This window comes from Mustela putorius, unplaced genomic scaffold, assembly GCF_011764305.1.
Source record: "Mustela putorius furo isolate JIRA1106 unplaced genomic scaffold, ASM1176430v1.1 tig00000580_pilon_pilon_pilon, whole genome shotgun sequence".
In the NCBI taxonomy this organism is placed as follows: domain Eukaryota; kingdom Metazoa; phylum Chordata; class Mammalia; order Carnivora; family Mustelidae; genus Mustela; species Mustela putorius.
Genome location: NW_025421423.1, coordinates 3,610,894 through 3,631,392, shown reverse-complemented (window position 1 = coordinate 3,631,392; position 20,499 = coordinate 3,610,894). Strand labels below are relative to the sequence as shown.

At 53.2% G+C, this 20,499-nt stretch overlaps 1 protein-coding gene across 2 annotated transcripts in view; it reads left to right on the top strand.

Annotated features, from left to right (window-relative positions):
* The window catches only part of CORO2A (coronin 2A), a 53,854-nt gene extending 34,172 nt beyond the window's left edge, over window positions 1-19,682 (top strand). For both annotated transcript variants that reach the window (XM_004747678.3, XM_004747677.3), the window contains exons 3-12: window positions 7,810-7,926; window positions 9,033-9,182; window positions 10,478-10,657; window positions 11,586-11,702; window positions 12,395-12,499; window positions 13,267-13,363; window positions 14,103-14,215; window positions 14,573-14,663; window positions 15,544-15,803; window positions 16,787-19,682. In XM_004747678.3, coding sequence (XP_004747735.1) covers window positions 7,810-7,926; window positions 9,033-9,182; window positions 10,478-10,657; window positions 11,586-11,702; window positions 12,395-12,499; window positions 13,267-13,363; window positions 14,103-14,215; window positions 14,573-14,663; window positions 15,544-15,803; window positions 16,787-16,918 — 1,362 coding nt within the window. In that variant the 3' untranslated portion in view covers window positions 16,919-19,682. The remainder of the gene's footprint in view (window positions 1-7,809; window positions 7,927-9,032; window positions 9,183-10,477; window positions 10,658-11,585; window positions 11,703-12,394; window positions 12,500-13,266; window positions 13,364-14,102; window positions 14,216-14,572; window positions 14,664-15,543; window positions 15,804-16,786) is intronic.
* Window positions 19,683-20,499: the final 817 nt, after the last annotated feature.

Here is a 20,499-nt window from a genome sequence, read left to right as displayed (position 1 = left end):
CTGCTCAGCAGGGATCCAAGCGCACCAGGAGCTGGGAGCCACGAATCAGAGCTCACGCCTGCATGTCAGAACATAGATGCTGATTCAGCGGGTCCGAAGTGGGGCCAGGCACTTTGCATTCCAGCCAGCCCCAGACCTGAATTTCAAATAAACACCGAAAAACTTTTTTTTTTTTTTTTGCTTATTTTTTTCTTTGTACTTAAACTTTTTTGTGTTGAGAGCGTCGTAGGTTCACATGCAATTAAGAGACCTAACACATAGAGCTTCTGTGTACCCTCTGGCCAATTCCCCCAATGGAAACATCTTGCAAGACTAGAGTACAGTATCCAAACCAGGATATGGACGCAGATACAGTCTAGAAGCTGAATGCTGCCTCCAGCACAAAGATCCCTCCTGCTGCTCTGCCGCCCTCCATCTCCGCCCTCTCCTTAACCCCTGACAACCACTCATCTGTTCTCTTTTTTGAGCCTTGTGCCATTTTAAGAAAGTCGTGTAAATGGAACCATACAACGTGTAACCCTTTGGGCTTGACTTCTGTCACTCAGCATAATTCCCTGGAAATCCACCCAGGGATGGGTGATCTAGGATGGACCAATAGCGCCTCCTTATTCTTTTTTTTTTTAAACCTTTATTTATTTTTTTTTTAAAGATTTTATTTATTTGACAGACAGAGGTCACAAGTAGGCAGAGAGGCAGGCAGAGAGAGGAGGAAGCAGGCTTCCTGCTGAGCAGAGAGCCCGATGTGGGACTCGATCCCAGGACCCTGGGATCATGACCTGAGCCGAAAGCAGAGGCTTTAACCCACTGAGCCACCCAGGTGCCCCAGCGCCTCCTTTTTCTATTGCTGCGGAGTATTAAGTGGTGTGCAGACATTTGTTTGACCGGTCACCTGCCGAAGGCCACTGTGATTGTTTCCAGTTTGGGGCTGTTAGGAATAAAGCTGCTATAAACGTTCATGTACAGGTTTCTGTGGGGACATGAGTAAGTCTCCGTTTCTCTGCCCATGAGTGCAGTCTCTGGGTCCTAAAGTATTTTCACATGTTTAGTTTCACTAGAAACTGCTAAGCTCTTTTTTAGTATAAGTAAAATAGTGCATGGAGTGTACTTACTCTAAAAGAATTATTTGTCATTTATCTGAAATTCACACATCCCTGGGCATCCTGTATTTTTTTTTTTTAAGATTTTATTTATTTATTTATTTGACAGACAGAGATCACAAGTAGGCAGAGAGGCAGGTAGAAAGAGAGAGAGGAGGAAGCAGGCTATCCGCGGAGCGGACAGCCCGATGCGGGGCTCGATTCCAGGACCCTGGGATCATGACCTGAGCCGAAGGCAGAGGCTTTAACCCACTGAGCCACCCAGGTGCCCTGGCATCCTGTATTTTTATTCGTCAGTTCTGGCCTCCCTACTCCCAGGGGATGCAGATGCTGCTAGTTTGCAGACTACGTTTGCAGTAGCTAAGCTCTAATCTGGTTCTTTTCATATTTACAAAAGAATTTCAAACACAAAAGTAGATAAAAGCAATCCTAGGAACCCTTGTATACCCAGATTCTAGAATTTTCAAGGCTTTGCCGCTCTTGCTTCATCCATCCTTTTTTTTTTTTTTCCTGAAGCATTTTTTAAAGATTTTATTTATTTATTTGCTTATTTATTTAGAGCATGCAAGAGCCCGGGGAGGGGCAGAGGGAGGGGAGAGAGTGAATCGGTCAGGCAGACTCCACACAGAGCCTGACAATGTGGGGCTCCTGGGGCTCATGGGGCTTGATCCAATGACCCCGAGATCGTAACCTGAGCTGAAATCGAGAGTTAGCCGCTCAACTGACCAAGCCACCCAGGCGCCCCTTCCTGAAGTATTTTGAAGCAAATCCTGGACATTTTGTCATTATACCCCCATAAACTTCAGGGTGCAGTTCTAAAAACTAGGCATATTTTCTGACAGAACCGCAGTGCCATTGATGGCAGCCCCGACAAGAGCTCCGGTGTCACCCGATTCCCAGTGTATGTGGAGATACCCTTGATTGCTTTGTAAATGCCTCTTTGTGCTTGGTACCTTTGAATTGGTGTCCAGAGAGGTGCACGCATCACATTTGGTTGTTCTTTTCTTGGGTGAACCCATGCAGTGTGCGCGAGTAGGCGCGGAGGGGAGAGGGAGAGGACACGCTTGCTGGGCCTTTGACCCAGTGCATCCCAGCGGACGGGCCTGCAGGGTTAGCACAGACAGTGCCTACGCTGCTGCCTTCCTTAGCCCCTTCTGTGGGAAATACTGCCCCGTCGTGCAGATGAGGATGCTGAGGCTCAGAGAGATGACATCCCAAAGGCTCCTGAGCCCTGAGGGTGAGGACCAGAACGTGGCTGAGCCCTGGGTGTGGCTGTGGGCCTCGCTCTCATTTCACTGGCTTGTGTGTGGCTTCTTGGTTTGGGCTCTGGTTTCTAGGGGCTTCTCGTCGGTTACCAGGGGTTCCATCCCAGCCAGGCACAGAAAGGTGTCGCTGAACTAGTGCCGTGAGAAGGAAGAGAGGGACAAATTAGCTGAGTATTTCATGGAGTGTGTACGGCGTGTCAGCGCACATGGTGCCTGGCCTTGCCATGGCGTCCTGGAGGTTATTCTCAGAAGGGCCAGGGGACTCTGCAGGCGGCCGCCTTTCCTTCACTGTGACCTAGGGCCGGCCTGTTTGGAGGGAGGCTCCCGCAGCCTGGGCAACAAGGACTGTGCTCGGGGAACAGAAGCGGCAGCGGCAGGAAGGTCTGGGGACAGGTGAGCCTGGGGCCTGGCTTGCAGCCAAGCCACCCCTGGGGGTGTGTGGGGTGGACTTTGCTGTGAGGTGTGGTGGGTGGGGAGACATGAACACAAGGGCAGGCAGAGCCCTGGGGATAGGCCCAAGGGGTGGACCTCGTCGGAGGAGGCCAGACGGACACTGTGTGCCTGGAGAAAGAGAGGAGCATTGGAGGGCCAGACGGAGTTTCTAAAGCCCTCGTCAGATCATGTCACTCCCTGGCTCAGTCCCCTCTGAGAGCTCCCCATTGCCTGCAGACCAATCCTGCCTTCTCATGAGCTTCTGTCTCTGGCCCAGCCATCGTGTTGAATCTCAGCCTTCCGTGGGGCGTACTTACTCCCTCCACACTCAGATTCCCCTTCTAGAAATGCAGGGCTGTGGGCCAGCATGGTGTGTCGCTTTCTGTTTTGTCTTGTTTTATTTTGTTGAAAGCCTCTTCCAGTTCCAGGCAGGTCCTCGTGAAAGTGGCCCACGATGCCAGTGCTGACTGTGCCAAGAGGACAGCCGGAGCGAGCAGGCCGCGAGAGGATGTACTCCCAGGTCCCAGGGCTCCGCCGCCCTTCGCACATGACTGTGAACCCCTCTGTTCCCCAGCTGCTGCATTGTACACGGGGATTCTTCACAGGGTGGCTGGGGGATAAATGAAATAAAAGGAGTGAAGCGAAGCACCCAGCACAGGCCTGGCACATGGATGACTCCCTGAATTACAGTCCCTAAAGAACGGCGTTTACACACCTGCTCCTTACAGATTTGTTCACTGGAGTACAGTCTCGGCATGGCTTTATTCACCGAGGGCATCCAGGCACAAACACCTGTCAGATGTGTAGGGAGAGAGTGCAGACCCTCGCGGAACAGTTTGACATCACACTGAGTACATCCCTGGCCCCCCGGAAGCATCCTGAGTGACAAGAACACCGGGTCGTTGTAATTCGCTCTAATAAACTTAACACTGGCGAGTTTCCAGAGAGCTTGCCCTGTACTAGGCGCTGTCCTAAGTGCTTTACTTGGAGGAACTCACGTAATCGCTCACACCCTGCGACGTCCTACTATTGCCATTTCGTAGATGGGGAAAACTGAGGCATAGAGCGCTAAGGTCACTTGCCCAAGGTCACACAGATTAGTGCCACAGCAGGGACTCAAACCCAGGAAGCTGGAGTCAGCCTGCCCACCTCACCTCTTCTACCTACCACCTCTGCCTCCCGTGTCCGCCCTGGGCAGTTGGAAGGGCCCCCAGAAGCTGTTACACTGTTGTGGGGAGGGCTGCACCCCTGCGAGCGCTGGGGGTTGTAGCAATGGCCTCACAGCTGTCCCATCCCAGCAGCTGAGCTCTGCCCCCCTCAGAGTGTCCCCCACCTGCACGGCTCTGCCCTCTGTCCACTGTCCCATCCACTCCGCCTACCTCAGGGCAGCCCCACTGAGACTTGGAAGTGGCATGTCTCCAGGCTTGAGCGGCCGGCTCCTGCCCCCAAGCCCGGGCTCCGGCAGTCTGCAAGGGGAGCAGGGGTGCCCCCCTGATTTAGAGCTGAGTTCCCCGTAAATCAGAGGCCTGCCCCGGCTGACTGCTGGCCTCGTGGACTGAGAGGCGGAAGTGGCCTCCTGATTATAAATGTCCCTGTCATGACAGGGCTTTCAGCAGCTCCGTCTCAGCCCAGGAGATGGGCTAATGAGGTCTGGTAACTTCAGACCTCTGCTCTGCCTGCAGGCAGAACAGGCTGCCATCTCCCGTCCTCTGAAAATGCAGAGAAGTTGCCTGCGCTGGGTCTCTGTTTGGGAGGCCTGGGAGGAGTGCTGGCCTGGCTGGGCTATGCCTGGCCTAGAAGCATCTCCCGGGTCTGCGGCACCCCCCGCAAGCCTCCGTGCTCCTCTGAAGGCAGCCACATGCCTTACCAGAATCCTTTGGGACAAAAATTAGGGTAGGGCTGTGGGCCAGAGAACAACTGGGTGTGCCAGAGCAGAAGACCCAGCGTGGCTTATGCCCTTTGACCCAGGAAATGGCCTAAGAGAAGGAAGGGCTGTGTGAGGAAGGGGGCAGGACACAGACGCAGGGCTGAGAGCCCTCCCACAGGGCAAGGGCAGGGCTCATTCACACCTGCCAGCCCCCACCCTGGGCTGCAGCCCCGCCCCACCCCCCACATTTCCTGGGACCCTATGCAAATCCCTCTGGGCTGGGACCCTGAGCAAAAGCTGCTGGCCCTTATTACAAGTCTCTGAGAGCCCTTCAAGATCTGCAGGTTTAGAACACATTTTTGGCTAATCCGGGAAGGACCCATCTTTTCAGAAAGTTTGGAGTTTTGTGTTAAATACCTTTCATTTATTGCAAAATAAATGTTTTTGCAATAGTTTTATAGAAAGTTGGGAAAATTTTTTTAAAAACCACGGAAGATGATTAAACTACCCATTGTCCACCATCTGGAGGTAACCATGAGTAACATTTTGGAGCACTTCCTTCCAGGCTTTTTCCCCTCATTTTTGATACACTCAGGCAGGCACACACACAAACACGCTCTTAACAAAAGCTGTTGTTCTTTGAGCGCTTACTGTAGGACATCCCTGTTGGGCTTTTCATGCACAGTATTTCATTTTACCCTCGTAACAGCCCTGCGAGGAAGAGATGATTCTTCACGTTTTACACGCGAGGGGGGAAAGCTTGCAAGATTTGAGCAGGGGCAGGACATGATCAGATTTTACATTTCTGAAAGCTCACGCATGACAGTGTGCAAAAGGGCGCAGAGGCTAGGCGAGAGGCTGGTGGCTAGATCGGTGGTCCCGTGCAGACCTGGGCCAGGGCCCACAGGTGCACCTTCTCTTCCTCCAGGCCTGGCTCCAGGCCCTTGCCCACTGCAGGGGGCAGGGAACATGCACCCCTCTTCCTTGCTGAAGGGCCCAGATGCACCTCACACAAAGCTCACAAACAACTCAAGTCCAGACTCTTCCCTTTTCTCTGTCTGAATGTATATATGAGGGTATGATCCTTTTTTCTGATGCATTTGAGGATAAATGACCTATTTCCTTGACCTCTAAATACTTAAGTGTTTCCTGAAAGTAGGAATATTCTCTTATATCACCGTATTCCATTATCAACTTCTGGAAGTTTAACATTGTGGTCATACTTGAACCTACCTTTCATGTTCCAGTTTATCCGATAATGCCCGGTGGAGAGTTTCCCCTCCAGTGTGGGATCCGGTCAAGGGTAAGGTGTCTACTACCCTTTCCCGAAGGGCAGGAGCTGGATTGGGCAGAGTATTTGTGAAGGGGAGCCCAGGACCACTGCTTGTGTTTGCAGAGCTACTACGATGGGTGCCTAAGTCTCTGTGAGCCAGGGCCTCTGTGTCTGTTTGCTAGTGTGCCAGAGGGACCTGGAGGCCTCTGTCCGTTCTTGCGGTAGCTGTGGCTTGGAAGCCTTATGAAGCCAGATGGGAGACACCACTGCATCTTTGCTCAGTCTCAGCGGGGCACCATCTGGGTGGTTTCTGCAGAGCTGGGAGTGGTGAGGGAAGGAGAGGTGGTGGGTGTTCCTTGAGTCTGTCCTATTCCTGAAAGATCTTTTATAAAGACCCTGAAACCATCGAGGCTGCCAGTTCATATACTACACTTTATGCCGCCACCACCTTGCGCAGGGCCTGTCCCTATGTATGTCGTGGATGTTGGCCGGTTTTCTTCTCAGCTGTCTCTTCCTCGTATATGGAAAACTGGGTTGCAGAGCCTTCGGGGGGTGGGGCAGGGGGCCTTCAGCACCTGGGGTGGGATTGTGGATGTGGACGAAGCCTGCGTTGCCAGGCAGGGGGCCTGGGTCCTGGCGCCTGTTCCGCCAAGCCATGCAGTGCAATGTGAGAAAAGAGAGTGCTGGTCACTGCCAGCTCTGGGTTTCTATGACTGAACCCGTGTGGCAGTCCCACAACCGAGGAAACCCAGGTCTGTGTGCAGAGCTGGAAGTCTCCACTTGGGGCGTCCGTCCACCCACACAGCGATTCTCAGCAGGCCAAGAGGGAGGGGAAGGAGGTGCTCGCTTTTTCTTTTTAATTGAAATACAGTTCACATACCATGAAATTCACCATTTTAAAAAACGTATGATTCCGTAGGTTTTTAATATAGTCACGTGCTTGTGCAAACATCACAAAATCATTATGCAAAATAGAAACGGCATACCCATCAGCTGTCACTTCCTCTCGCCCCGGGTCCCGCGCAACCAGTAATCTGCTTTCAGTCGCTATGGATTGACCCGTTCTGGACTTTTCATAGGTATTATCCAGGGTTCTGAGTATCAGGTACCAAAAGATGTATTAAGTTGCTCTTAACAGTGAAACCACAGCTGGTCATTTATGTGGAATCCTGCAATGTGTGGCTTTTTGGGTCTTTTTTCACTTAGCGTGTTTTCAAGGTTTGTCCATGTCAAAGAGCATGTTGGTTTTTTGTTTCTTTTTTTTTTTCCGGCCAAATAATATTCCATGGTGTGAATATACCACATTCTGTATATTCATTCGGTCATTGATGGACATTTGGGTTGTTTCCACCTTTTGGCTATTATGAATAATGTCGCTATGAACATTGGTGGATGAGCTTCTTGTAGGCCTGTGTTTTATTTTTCTTGGGGCTCTACCTCGGGGTGCAATGGCTGGGTCACGTGGTAACTGTGTTTAACCTAGTAGGGAGCACCCGACTGTTTTCCAAACCAGCTGCACCGTTTTTGCATTCCCATCAGCGGTGTCTGAAGGGAAATAGCCTTTGACTGAAAACCTACTATGTGCTAAGCACTATGCTAGACCCTTTCCACACCTCATCTCCTGAAATCTTCACACGAACCCCAGGAAATACCTATTATTGCCTCCATTATACTGAAGAAGACACTGAGGCCCGGAGAAGTGACATGAGTCCCCCAGCATCACCAAGAGAACAGTGGTAGGGCCTAGATTGACACCCTGTCTGTCCCTTATGTTTTCCTGCCTACTCCGTGATTGCTGCCTGCCGAGTGACCGTCCACATGCTTATGTGGGATTAGCCCCTCTTCTCCCCAACACTCCTGGGCACTGTTTTGCAGACGGGAAAGTTGGACCCCCACTACCCAAGGGTCTGCGGGCATGGAGGGAACGTCTTAGACATCAAGTGGAATCCTTTTAATGATTTTGAGATCGCCTCCTGTTCTGAAGATACCACAGTGAGTGTCTGCGTGAGGCGGTTCCCTTTCCCGAGAGGAGCGGGCTGGGGGCATGGGGAGGTGGACTGATGGGTGTCTGTGCTTAGCTCGGATGCTCCTAACCCCGTGATCCTTCATGAAGCGAGGTCAGCGTGGGGGGAGGGCTCAGGGAGATTGTGCAGGAGAAAGTCTGGGCTCTGGGACTTGCCCACATGCCCAGCATACCTGCAGCACCTTATCTGGAGCCTCTGGCACTCTTGGGGTTGCCGTCCTGGTTTTAAATCCTGGTGACCAGGAAATAAATATGTGTTGAACTGAAAGCAAAGTCTGCCTGAAAACCCTGTGTATCTCTGAGGGTAAGGGGCCATACAGTCACCCAGGGGCCTGAGAGCTCTGAAAGACAACGGAGAACATCAAGTTTCTGCCATCCCCCCTGTGTCACCCCCTCTCACCCCCACCCCCCACCCCCAGCTCCATTTGTATCCACTTTCTGCTGTGCAAGCCCCTTCCATCCTCAACAATACTACTCTGAAAGGAAGTCCCAGTACCTCTTCCCAGGCCCTTCCTGTGGGGTATAGGCCATGACCTTCTGGCCCTTTATCTTTCCTCTTTCAGGCCATCTAAGGGGGCCACTCCAAAGGAAAGACTTTGGCCCTACCCTGTCCTGCGCCAGAGACTGCACTGGCTCCCTAGTGCTCTGATGATAGAGCACAAACTCTTGCTCCTGGCCTTTGAGGCTGTAGCCTGAGCCTTTGGGATTAGGAAGGGGTAGACGACTGTCCTTGGAGAGATGGTCTAGGCTGGGAGCTGGGTTTGATCTGACATCCAGCCTGGGAGTCAGGCCTGTGGCCCGCCCAGCTGCCCACAATGCAGGCCATTAGGATGGCAAAGATTACCAGGAAGCAGATTTGGAGGCCTGGGCTCAACTCTGGCAATGTGAGCCCCCACTTGGGCTGGAAGACCTTGGCAAAGCCACTGTCCCTCTGAGGGTTCCAGAGAGATGGATACAGAGAGCATTCCCCTGGCCCTTCTGCCGGGCACTGCCAGTTCTGTGGCTTAGGGTGGCCTGGATACCAGGTGACCCTTGCTAACAGCTCCCCTTCCCCCTGCTGTATCTCCCCTGAAAGATTAAGATCTGGGACATCCCCAAGCAGCTGCTGACAAAGAACCTCACAGCCTGCAAGAAGGAGCTAATGGGCCACACCCGCAGGGTGGGCCTGGTCGAGTGGCATCCCACAGCTGCCAACATCCTCTTCAGCTCTGGCTACGACTTCAAGGTGGGTCCGTGCTCTCGTTTCCTGGGGCCCCCCTAACATGACCGCACTGGGCACTTCAAACAACAGAAATTGACCCTCGCTGTGTTCTGGAGACCAGAAATCTAAAATCAAGTTGTCAGGAGGGCCGCGGTCCCTCGAAGACCCTAGAATGCTCCCTCCTGTGCCTCTTAGAACTTCCGATGGCTCCGGGCATTCCCTGGGCTGCACCTGGGTCACTTCGGCCTGCCTCCAGCTTCGTGCAGGCTTCTCTGTGTTTCTGTGTCCTCTCATCTTTGGAGCAGGACACCTGTCAGCGGATGCAGTGTCTACCCCAGTCCATATGACCTCATCATAATTAGTTACATCAGCGAAGACCCTGTTTCCTAATAAGGTCACATTCTGAGGCTCCAGTGGACATGAGGTTTTGTGGTCGGGGCGGGGGGACACTGTACAACCCTTTAGTCGTCCTGGAGGGGTTGGGCTGGATCCCATCCGGAGAAGCTTCGCACTGCCCCACTGACAGCCAAGCTGGCAGTCTATGGGTCCTGGGGTTGGGGAAAATTCATGGTGGTGGAGCCCTGGATTCTATTACAACTCAGTCTCTGCCTTGCAGTAGGAACTAGGAAAGTCCCTTGACTTTTCTAGGCCTCAGTTTCTCCTTTTGTACATGAATGGGGTCGGTGTGACCATAGCCGTGGCTTTGAAACTCTTCCCTTCACAACACAGGGCTTTATGAAGGCACTTTGGGGACCTCTCTAATGGATCAGGAATGGGAGCGGTTGACAGAGCCTCTGACCCCCTTCTGATCAGAAGTGCTCTTTCACATGTGTATGTGGGCTGTGTCTGCAGGGCCACCCTATATGGTTGTGCACGGAACTCTGCACACAGTTCCACGGGGTGCAGGTCATGGCACGGGCTATGGGAATGGATCTCCCTGGAGCTGTGCAGTGCACAACCTCCGCAGCTAAACGTGGCAGCCCTCTATCTGTGTGAGGTGGAAACTGCTGCTAATCAGTGTGTGAGAGCCCCTGGACTAGCTCATCTCTGGGGTCCTCCCAGCATGGATGGTTTGTCACTCCAAAGCAGATGGTGTTTTCTTTTTGCCGCCAGACAGCCTGACTCCCGGCTTCCCCTCCTGCCACGCGGCGGCTTCAGCCAGCAGATCCCGCCTCCCACCCAAGGCTTCTTGGCCAGACTGCCATCTGTGGCTTCCCTCCTGGGGATACCGTGTTTCACTGCAGCCTGGCGGGCGTGTGACCCTGGAAGCCCGGGGTGGGGGTGGCCGCCGTGCTCAGAAACAGCTCATTGCCGTGCAGGTGATGGTGTGGAACCTGGACACAAAGGAGTCTGTAATCATGAGCCCCGTGAGGACGATTACCTGCCACCAAGGCGTGATCCTCTCCATGTCCTTCAACACCAATGGCAGCCTGCTGGCCACCACCTGTAAAGACCGCAAGCTTCGGATCCTCGACCCCCGGGCCGGGACTGTCCTCCAGGTGTGTGCCGGGCTGAGGTCTGGCTTGGGGGCAGAGGAGCAAGGGGCGGTGAGGGCCTGCGGGAGGCTAGTAATGCTGTGGGCACTGTGGCCAAGCCTTCACATGTGCTATCTCTCTGTCCTCTTGGCCCTGCTGGGAGGTGGGATGTGTCCCCTGCATTCTTTGGATGAGAAAACGAAGGCTAAGGAGAGGTCAGGTGATTTGCCCACCTTGAAAGCTGAGTTTTGAACCTAGTTAACTCCAGAACTTGCCGGTGTGCCTAAGCTCTGTCAAGAGGCACATCACAGGGCACCTGGGTGGCTCAGTGGGTTAAGGCCTCTGCCTTCAGCTCAGGTCATGATTCCAGGGTCCTGGGATCGAGCCCCACATCAGGCTCTCTGCTCAGCCGGGAGCCTGCTTCCCTCTTTCTCTCTGCCTGCCTCTCTGTCTGCTTGTGATCTCCGTCTGTCAAATAAAAAAATAATAAAAAATTAAAAAAAAAAGAGGCACATCACTCCTGCCGGTCTGCTGTGTGACCAAAGACAAGCACTTTCTGTTCTCTGAGCCTTCGCTTCCTTATCTGCAACAGTGGGCTGTCAGTCCTTCCTCTAGAAGGATTGAATGAGATAACTCAGGTGACGGTGCCCACCCCGCCCATTGCCTTGCATACAGTGAACACTCAAGGATCTCTCGGCACGAGCACAGAGGTGCGCTGAAGTTTGCCTTGATCATAGCTCAGAAAAAGCTCAGCAAAAATAGTAGTTGAGCCCCCAGATGGATGGGAGGATCTCTGGAAGGCTTCCTGGGGGTGGTGTCTCTGGAAAGATTCTCTAAGCAGAGCTAGGTAGTGAACAAGAAAGGCATTTCAGTAGAGCAGCAGCAGCAAAGGCAGGGAGGCCAGGGACCCTAGCTGTGGCCCACGAGCCCCTGACCACACATGTCCATCCAGGAAACCAGCTGCACAGGGCACCGGGCCAACAAGGTGCTGTTTCTGGGGAACCTGAATAAGCTGCTGTCCACGGGCACATCCCAGTGGAACAACCGGCAGCTGGCGGTGTGGGACCAGGTGAGTATCCCGTGCAGCCCTACCCTGCCCCTCACTGTTGTCTATAGCTGAGTTTTGGCTTTGTTCACTCACTCGTTTGTTCGTGCCCTTACTCATTGCCCAAGCACGTACTTAGCAGAGCCGGCCGGTGCTAAGGGTGCTGGGATGCAAACTGGGGGGCTGCTCAGATCTTGCACATCTTCTCGTTTGAGGAGGGAGTGACCGTGGTGTGGGGGTCAGGGGGAGGTGGCCTCATCTGGACCAGGACGAGGGGTGGGGGTGGGGGGAGAGAGAGGAGATGTGCTCCTGGACAGAAGGAACAGCTGGGGTGAGGGCTTGGAGGCAGGTGGGCAGGAGCAGCAGCTGAGGGGGTGAGGGCAAGGGCCAGGCCAGGGACTGCAGGAGCGCTTGGCTAGAGTTCAAAGACTAGACAGATTGCTTCCTCTCTCTGACCTCCTCCTCCATCAAATAATCAGACAAGCAGGGGAGGGCTGGTGTGCCATCAGCGGTGTGAGAGGTGATGGGTTGGAGGCAAAATGCCTGCAGGATAAAAGGGGGTGGTCTCTCTCCCTCTGTCTCCTTCCCTCTCACATGCACGCGTGCAGACACACACACTCACCCAGAGCCCCTTGGCAGGCATTCCCATCTCCAGGAACACCACTGAGGACCTCCAGGAGTGACCCACAGGCCTTCCTGGTCTCCTTTCTTTGTAGGACAACCTGTCCCAGCCTCTCTTCGAGATGGACCTGGATGGCTCCTCGGGCGTGCTGTTTCCCTTCTATGATGTAGACACCAACATGCTCTATGTGGTGGGGAAGGTGAGCCTGGTGTGGCAGGGAGGGGGCTGCCTGAGCCCCTGAGGCAGGGAGCAGGGCTACCCCAGCCTAGCCCTACCACTAGCCCCACAACAACCGGGGGCCCTGGGGGTTCAGGCCAGGGAGAGGGATGAGGAGGGCTTTCTGGACACTGTCTCCCTGCACTGGGCACATACCCTGTCCCACCATCCTGGCTCCCAGCGAACACCCAGGGCCAGGGCTTTGGGCAGACACCCGAGGCTTATCGCTCCTCAGGTCTGGGACCAGATGAGGAGGCCCCATTGGTGTTTCTCAATAGGGGTACCTTCGAATTTGGGCTGGAGCAGGTTTTCACTGGGTAGGACTAACTGGTACTTGGCATTGTAGCTCCTCCCCACCAGTGCCTGGAGCAGCACTCTGTCCCTCTCTCCCTTCCCAAGTCACTAGGACAGGGACAACCAGAAATGCCCCAGAAGTGTAAGATCACTGGACGGTCTCAGGACCCACCATTGCTGACCTTTTTGTGCAGCTGGGAGTGGGACTCAGGCCTGTGCTCCCAGAGTTTCTGCCTTGGAGGCACATAGGTGGGCTTTGGGTCATGATTGGGAGAATCGAGTGTTGAAATGAGGACCCCTTGCTGCTTTAACAGCAGTTCCCTGGTGTTTTCTTATGTGAGGTGGCTTTGCCAGCCCTTCGGTCACTGTGAATGCCAGGTTTCTGCTGCATGGCCGTGGGAGGCCCCGGGGGGGCGGATGGGACCCGGCTCTGAGTTGTACCCTCCTCCTCCTCAGGGAGATGGAAACATCCGCTACTATGAGGTGAGCGCCAACAAGCCTCACCTGAGCTACCTGACAGAGTACCGCTCCCACAGCCCGCAGAAGGGGATGGGTGAGTACGGAACGCTGAGGACACGTGGGGTCTGGGGAGACAGGAGCGAGTCAGATGAGGGCCCCACCCTGGAGAGGACCCCATTCAGGAGGTCAGAAGGAGGATCAAGGCAGACTCTGTGGGAGCTCTGATGGAAGTATGTAGGATGTTCTCTGGGAGCAAGTAGCAGGAAGTCGAGGAAGGCTTCCCAGAGGAGGCAACACTCGAGGAGCCAAAAGGGGAGCGGAGCACAGTATGCGGAGAGAATGAAGGCATTCTAGGCTGAGGTAGGGCAGTTACAGCAGCAGCCACAACATAAGAGAGACGGACCTAGGAGAGCCCCTATTCTGTAAGTGTATTTGGGAATAGAAAAAAAAAAATGAAAGAAGACACATCTCTATGTTATCTATAAGAAACCCACTTGAACATGAAGACACAGCTACATTAACCACAAAGGGAAGGAGAAGGACACCATGGTAACACTCATCAACAGGATGGGGGCAGGAGCTCTGTTCAGAGCAGCTCAGGCGCAAGCTGGAGGGGAGGACCAAGTCTGATTACTCCAACCCCATTTCCCCAGCACAGGGCCCAGCCCAGTGTAGGTATTTGCTCATGAACTGTCTGTAGACGGAAGGGGGGTGGGAGGAGGGAACTCTCTGCTCATGCCCAGGTGTGCACTCTGGCTTTGCCCCTCACCCTGGGTCCCTGTGACCCCAGCCCAGCCAGAACCTCTGAGCCCTCCTTGGCCATCTGCCCGCAGGTGTCATGCCAAAGAGAGGTCTCGACGTCACCTCCTGCGAGATCTTCCGCTTCTACAAGCTGATTACAAGCAAAGGCCTCATTGAGCCTATATCCATGATTGTACCCCGGCGGGTAAGGGTGGTGTGGCCATCTGTGAGGGAGGCGGGAGCCCCTTCTGAAGAACACATGCCCTGGGAGCTGGAGCCCGGAGCCCATGCCCTTGGGGTAACAGCAAGGAGGCTGGTGGCCACTCCTCAAGGGAAAGGCCTTTCTCATTGTCAGTGCAGTGTGGCTGGGAGCTAAGGGTCCTGAGACCAAACCATCTCTGCTCTTGAGTTGCTGTGTGACCTTGGACATGTCCCTTTGCTCTCTTGGCCTTGGTTTCTTCAACTCCTAGGTGGGGAAATCCTGGACCCCAGCTCCCTTAGGGCCCTCCCATCTGGGCAGCCCCTTTGCCACCTCGGTCCTCACTCCTGGCTTCTCCTACAGTCGGAGTCTTACCAAGAGGACATCTACCCGCCTACGGCAGGAGCCCGGCCCTCTCTGACAGCCCAGGAGTGGCTCTGTGGGATGAATAAAGGTGAGGGGGGCAGACGAAGGCCCCGTGCAAATGTGAGGTGAAATGGAGTGTCCAGTCATCCCAGGTAGCTGAAAGGGGTTTGGCCTACAGTTGTATTCTCCCATAACCCCTTGTCCTTGACAGTGAGTCCCCATTGGCTAGGATGGTCCCATATGGGTCTGAGAATGGAGGGCTTGTCCTAAGTGGCTCAGGAAAGTCTTTCCAAATCAAGGCATTTTGCTCCATGGAACACTTCTTGAAACTCCAGACTGTGCAGCGTGAGTGGGCAGTCTCGGCCCCAGGCCCTTGCCCATCTTCCCATCCCCACTTTGCAATTACTTTTCAGCCTAAGAGACCCTAGTCTAGGCAGAAGCTTCCCGCTGCCCACGCCTGCCCCAGGCCCTTCCTCCCTGTGCTGACACCCCCCCCCTGCCCTGTCCACCTAAGGGCTACCCCAGAGGAGGCAATGTGTGCTCTTGGCCCCTCCGCGGCGCCTGCCTCTTCCTTTGGGTGACACTTGGTCTGTTCCTCTCTGGACTTCTCACGTCTTCTGTGACTGCTACCTTGGCACCCACCCCACCCCACCCCACCCCTGCTTCTCAGGGCTGTTGGGAGGATTCATGAACTGGTAGAAGGCAGAGCGCAATGCATACAGGACTGTCCCTGCAAAGCAAGGACAAGTCTTCACTGGAGCCATTCGCAGTGTTTGGGGGCAGCTGCAGGCATACACTCAGCGGCCCTGGCAAACCAGGCCTCGCTTAGATGATCCCGTGGGGATGTGTTTGCGAGCTGGGTGCCCCAGTGTGGGGGCTGGTTCTTGTCTGCATGCGGCCAGAGCTCCACTCTTGTCCATCTGCTCACGAGCCCTCGGTCCTCACACGGCCCTTTGCTTCCCTCCCAGGCCCAGTCATGGTGTCCCTGAGGCCCTGCTCCGAGCTCCTGAGCCCGCAGCCACTGCTCCCAGAGACATCCCCCTCCGTCTCCATGGCCCCCTCCAAACAAACAGACAAGGTGGTTGTAGACGATGGCCGGAGAGCCTTCTCCCGTCTGGAGGAGAAGGTGCCCAGGCAGGGAGCAGCAGAACACAGGCTGGAAGAGAAGACCCCTCGGCTCACCAACGGCTTCGACATGGAGTGTCCCCCACCAAAGACAGAGAACGAGGTGGGAACGAGGGGGGCGGTGCGTGCACTGGGATGGTCGGGAGAAAGTGAGCGGTAAAGACGGCCAGCCGTGGGGCCTGGCCTGGCCTGGCCTCTTGACTTGCTTTGTGACCTCATTGACCAAACAGGCAGTGAGCGCTGTGGTCTGCCAAGATGGCGGGTGTATATCCAGATGGCGGAAAACCGTCTGCAAGATGCAGAGGGTTTGATTCCGTATTAGAATCCCTCCCTGCTCTGACGCTAGGATTTTCTGTTTTCATAGTCAACATTTGTTAAGCGCCCGCCACGTCCCAGGTCCTGTGTAGGCACTGTGGCTTATGACCTGACTGAATTTTCTCCCCAGGCCTGGGGGTCAGTTTGTAGTGGCTAAAAGCACAGGGGCCGGCACCTCACAGAGGAGTCCTGGTCCTGCCTCTGCTGAACACTGACAGGAGGACCTCAGAGCCAGGGGCTGAATCTCTCTTGGCCTCGGCGGCAGGGGGTGGGGGAAGGGGTACTTACACTCCCCCCTCTGTAGGGGTGTGAAGATCCTCAGGGGAGCGCCCAGCATCTGCAAATGGTTCCCTATGCCACAGTGATGACGCTAACGCCCAGGTTCATCTTCTGACCCCCGGGTTCCTAGAGGAGGAAATTAAAACTCAAGAGAGGCTAAGTAACTTGCTGAGGTCACTTCATTTAGCTAGTTTAGTGGTGAGAACTGTAGCCTCCAGACTTCAGGGCCATGCATCCTTTCCTCTATCCCACAGGGCATCTAAGGAGGCAAAAAAAAAAAAAAAAAAAAAGTCTGACACATCGAGTCATTTATTTACTTCATTTATTGTGTGAAGAAATGATTTTATAAAGTTCTATGCAATGGCCGCTCCCTTGAGCCTCCACGTGTCTGTGTGTGGAAAGGGGGCGGTGGTTTGTCCTTCCCGAGGGTGTTCTGGCCCCTCAAATCCGGGGCCACCGCGAGATCTCTCCCTCTGTTCTGTGCTTTCCCAGCTGCTGCAGATGTTCTATCGACAACAGGAGGAGATCCGAAGGCTCCGCGAGCTGTTGACGCAGCGCGAGGTGCAGGCCAAGCAGTTGGAGCTGGAGGTCCAGAACTCGCGCATGGGCTCACAGAGGTTCTGAGCAGAGCGTGCTGCCCTCCCCACCCTCAGGGACACCACTTGGCTCCACGGGGAGGTCCAGAACCAAACCACAAGTCCCCCAAGAACAACCACTATTTCTATATTTTTTACCAGAAAACGAAAACTCTCGGTTGCTGGAAGATTCTAGTGGGAGGGGTGTGGTGCCGTTTTCTACTTGCCTTCTCAAAACAGGTGTCTGAATTGACTCTTTTTAGACAACAACTTGCCTTCGGTTTTGTTCTGTGTTTAAGGGTCCATGGCGAGCTGTCATTTCTCCAGGAAAAGAACACTATAAAGTTAGAGCTGGAAGGATCCAAGAGGGGAAGCTGCCTGTGATTTTCAAACTGTCCACAGGGTGGGAGGAAGCCTAAGCAGGAGGGCTGTGGCCCCCACCCCCACCCCGTTCCAACCAGACAGTTTCCCTTCTTTCTGATTTATATATCGGCTTCCATGGAATACATAGTTCTGTTTCTGAAAAAACATTGAGAAGTTTGAAAAGCAGTGATCTGGCACAATTCCTCATTTTACAGGTGGGGAAACTGAGGCCCAGAGAGAGACGAGTGACCAGGGTCCACAGAGGGTTCATGGAAGGGCTGGGTCAAGCTTCTGGTCTGCTGGGTCTTTCTGCCTCTCCCGGTCTGATGCAGCTCTCAGCCCGCAGGGCAGGAATCTGTTTATTCTGGGTTCAGCAGTGACTTCTTACAGGTCCTTCCCTCTCTGGTCTCAGTTTCTCCATCTGAACCTGGGGACCCTGGGGTGTGCTGCCTTCTACAGGATCTGCCTCCTGAGACAAGAAGCCATGGCCTTGACCTGAGGAAAACTACCCATAGCAATGATCTGGGTCGGCTGTAGGAACTCACAAGACATTGGTGAACCAGCAGAGGAAGTTTAACTGTGGGGAAATAAGTCAAGCTTTGGCCCAGTGCTAGAACACAGAGAGGAAGCCCATACCATCCTCTCTTCAATCGCCATCAGCCAAGTGTGGACAGACACTTATCTCTTTTGTGGGGGAGCAGACATCAGGGTGGTTCCTGTGACCACTGACAGGCCACAGAGCCTGTCCGCTCCAGGATAGATAGAGGCAGGTAGATTTTGGTCTACGAGGCAGGGAGCCCCAGCACTGTGGGATGCCTGCAGAACCCCGTGGCCACCCCCTTCTGGAGAGGTATGACTGCACTAGGGAAGGGAGTAGGGCCAGGTGACCCTGAAGTTTCCTTCTAGCCTGAGAGTAATATGTCCTTCCCTTGTGAATCTGCGTCCTACGCCCATTCGCTAAGGTTCTTTGTCAGTGGCCAATACACAGCCGAGCTAGAGATGGAAAATGTTGGAAATTAATTGAGCCCTGATGGGATTTTGTCCACTGCACAGGGCAATCCTAGAGCTAAGATGGGGACGGGAGGAGGCCCCACCGCCTGGTAGGTTTCAGCCCAGGCTGTACGTTGAGAGTCCTCTTAGGAGGGTTCGAGAAATACAGATGCCTCGTCCCAATCCCAGGCCAGTTGAAGCTGAATCTTTGCGTATATTGCTCTGAGTTCCCAAGTCATTCTGCAGTACAGACTGGAGAGCCGCTGAGCTGGCCCATCTGTACCTATCTGCGGTAGAGATGAGGACAGAGAACGTCAGACCGGCTCTGGGATCTAACCCCCTCCTCTGAATCTGGGCCGGAAGTGTCCCGTGTCTCTGTGGGACCCCTGGCTACAACTCGATGAGGGCTCTGTGACCCCGAGCGCCCCCTCCCCTAGCCATAGCTTGGTCCCCTTGTCTGCCTACACATACCAGACGCCCGCATCCTCTGTCTTGTTGACTCGTCCCTGGGGCTCACCAGAGGCCATGTCCCAGGCATTGTGAGGGAACAGAGCTCCCCTGGGTGGGGCTGCCTCTCCCACCTCATGGGCAGTCAGCTCTCTGCAGTGTACAAAGCCCTTCCACCTCCACTCCCTGGCATGTCCAGCTCTAATTCTAACATGGCCCAGGTGGGCATCGCCCCCCTGGTCAGAATGATGACACTATCCCCATGTCATTCCCAGAGAATGAAGAAGGATCACGCCCACAGGCACTGGCCGCAAACAGCCAGAGTTGGGGCTGAGTCTGGGGCGCCTCCCAAATGCTCCTCTGAGCAGAACCTTCTCAGGCTCTTAAGGGACCCAGACCTCATGCTTAAAAACAATGTGAAGGCATCTGTGAACAAACTTGTTTTTTGGGTTTGCTTTTTTTTTTAACTAGAATAAATTATTTAAATTATTTCACAGCAAGGGAGAGGGATAGGTAATTTTTATCAAATATTTTTTTAAGCCATTTTTTAAAATTGCATTTTTGTTTATGTTCTTGACTGATGAAGCAGAGGTTGCCCAGCATCTGCAGGGCCAGGCCTGCACACTCAGGGCAAAGCAGAATGTGCACTCATCTCTTTACTCCGTCCTCTGGGAGGCCCCTGATCGTTGACTCAGGAGCTTTCTGAGAATGAAGACAGCACCGGGAGATGAGCGCTGGGGCGTATCCACCTTAGCTCTACAATAAATGTTCTTCCTGGAACTAAATTTAAGATTGTATCATAGAGGGAAGAAGGAAATCAAAAATAGATCTATGCTTTTAATATGAAACCGTGCCTGAAATAGTCTGATTGTTTTAATGTTGTTTCTGAAATTCCTTTTACCTTTGTAAAAAAAAAAAAAATTAAGAAATAAAAATGAAAATAAATAGATGTGAAATCGTGCAATGGAAAGAATGTACCAAAATAATAAACAACATCTGCCTAGACATTTTAATACCTGGAGCTTTCCTTTTCTTGATTTGTTCTACAAATACCAATTAAATTATCTACTTGTTTGGACCAGAGACCGGGCTGGGAAACAGATAAAACAGACTTGGTCCCTGCCCTCTGAAGTTTTTAGTTATGCTTGGAAGGAAGATGAGGGCCAGGTTAGGGGAAGTGTGGGCTGCTCTGGGTGAATAAGCAAGGTGGGCTTCCTGGAGGAGGTGAAATTTAGGCAGAAGGATAAATAGAAGTGAGCAGGGCAAAGGGTATTGGGGGAAAAGAGGTCCCAAGCAGAAAAAACTGCCTATTCTTGGTCTGGAAACAAGTAAAAGGTAGAGCATAGACAGGGCAGGGATCAAAGGTATTAAGAGCCAAGGATAGGAACTGAGAATTTTTTTCCAACTTTATTGAGATACGATTGACAAACGTTGTATATACTTGGATTGTACATGATTTTTAAGGATGTACAATGTGATGATTTAATATATGTATACCTTGTGAAATGATTACCATCAAGTTAATTAACACATTATCTCACATAGTGTGTGGTGAGAACACTTGAGATCTACACGCAGAAAATTTCAAGTATTACTAGAGTCACCAGGCTGTACCTTAGATCCCCCAAACTTGGGCATCTCACAACTAAAAGTCTGTACTCTTTTCCCCCACCTCCAAAGCCTCCCAGTTGAACTCCACGCTGTTGCTAGGAGTACAACTGTTTTAATTTTATTTTGGGGTTTTTTGTTGTTGTTGTTGTTGTTGGTTTTTTGTTTGTTTTTGATTCCACATCTATGTGAAACTAAACAGTGTTTGTTTTTCCTCCGTCT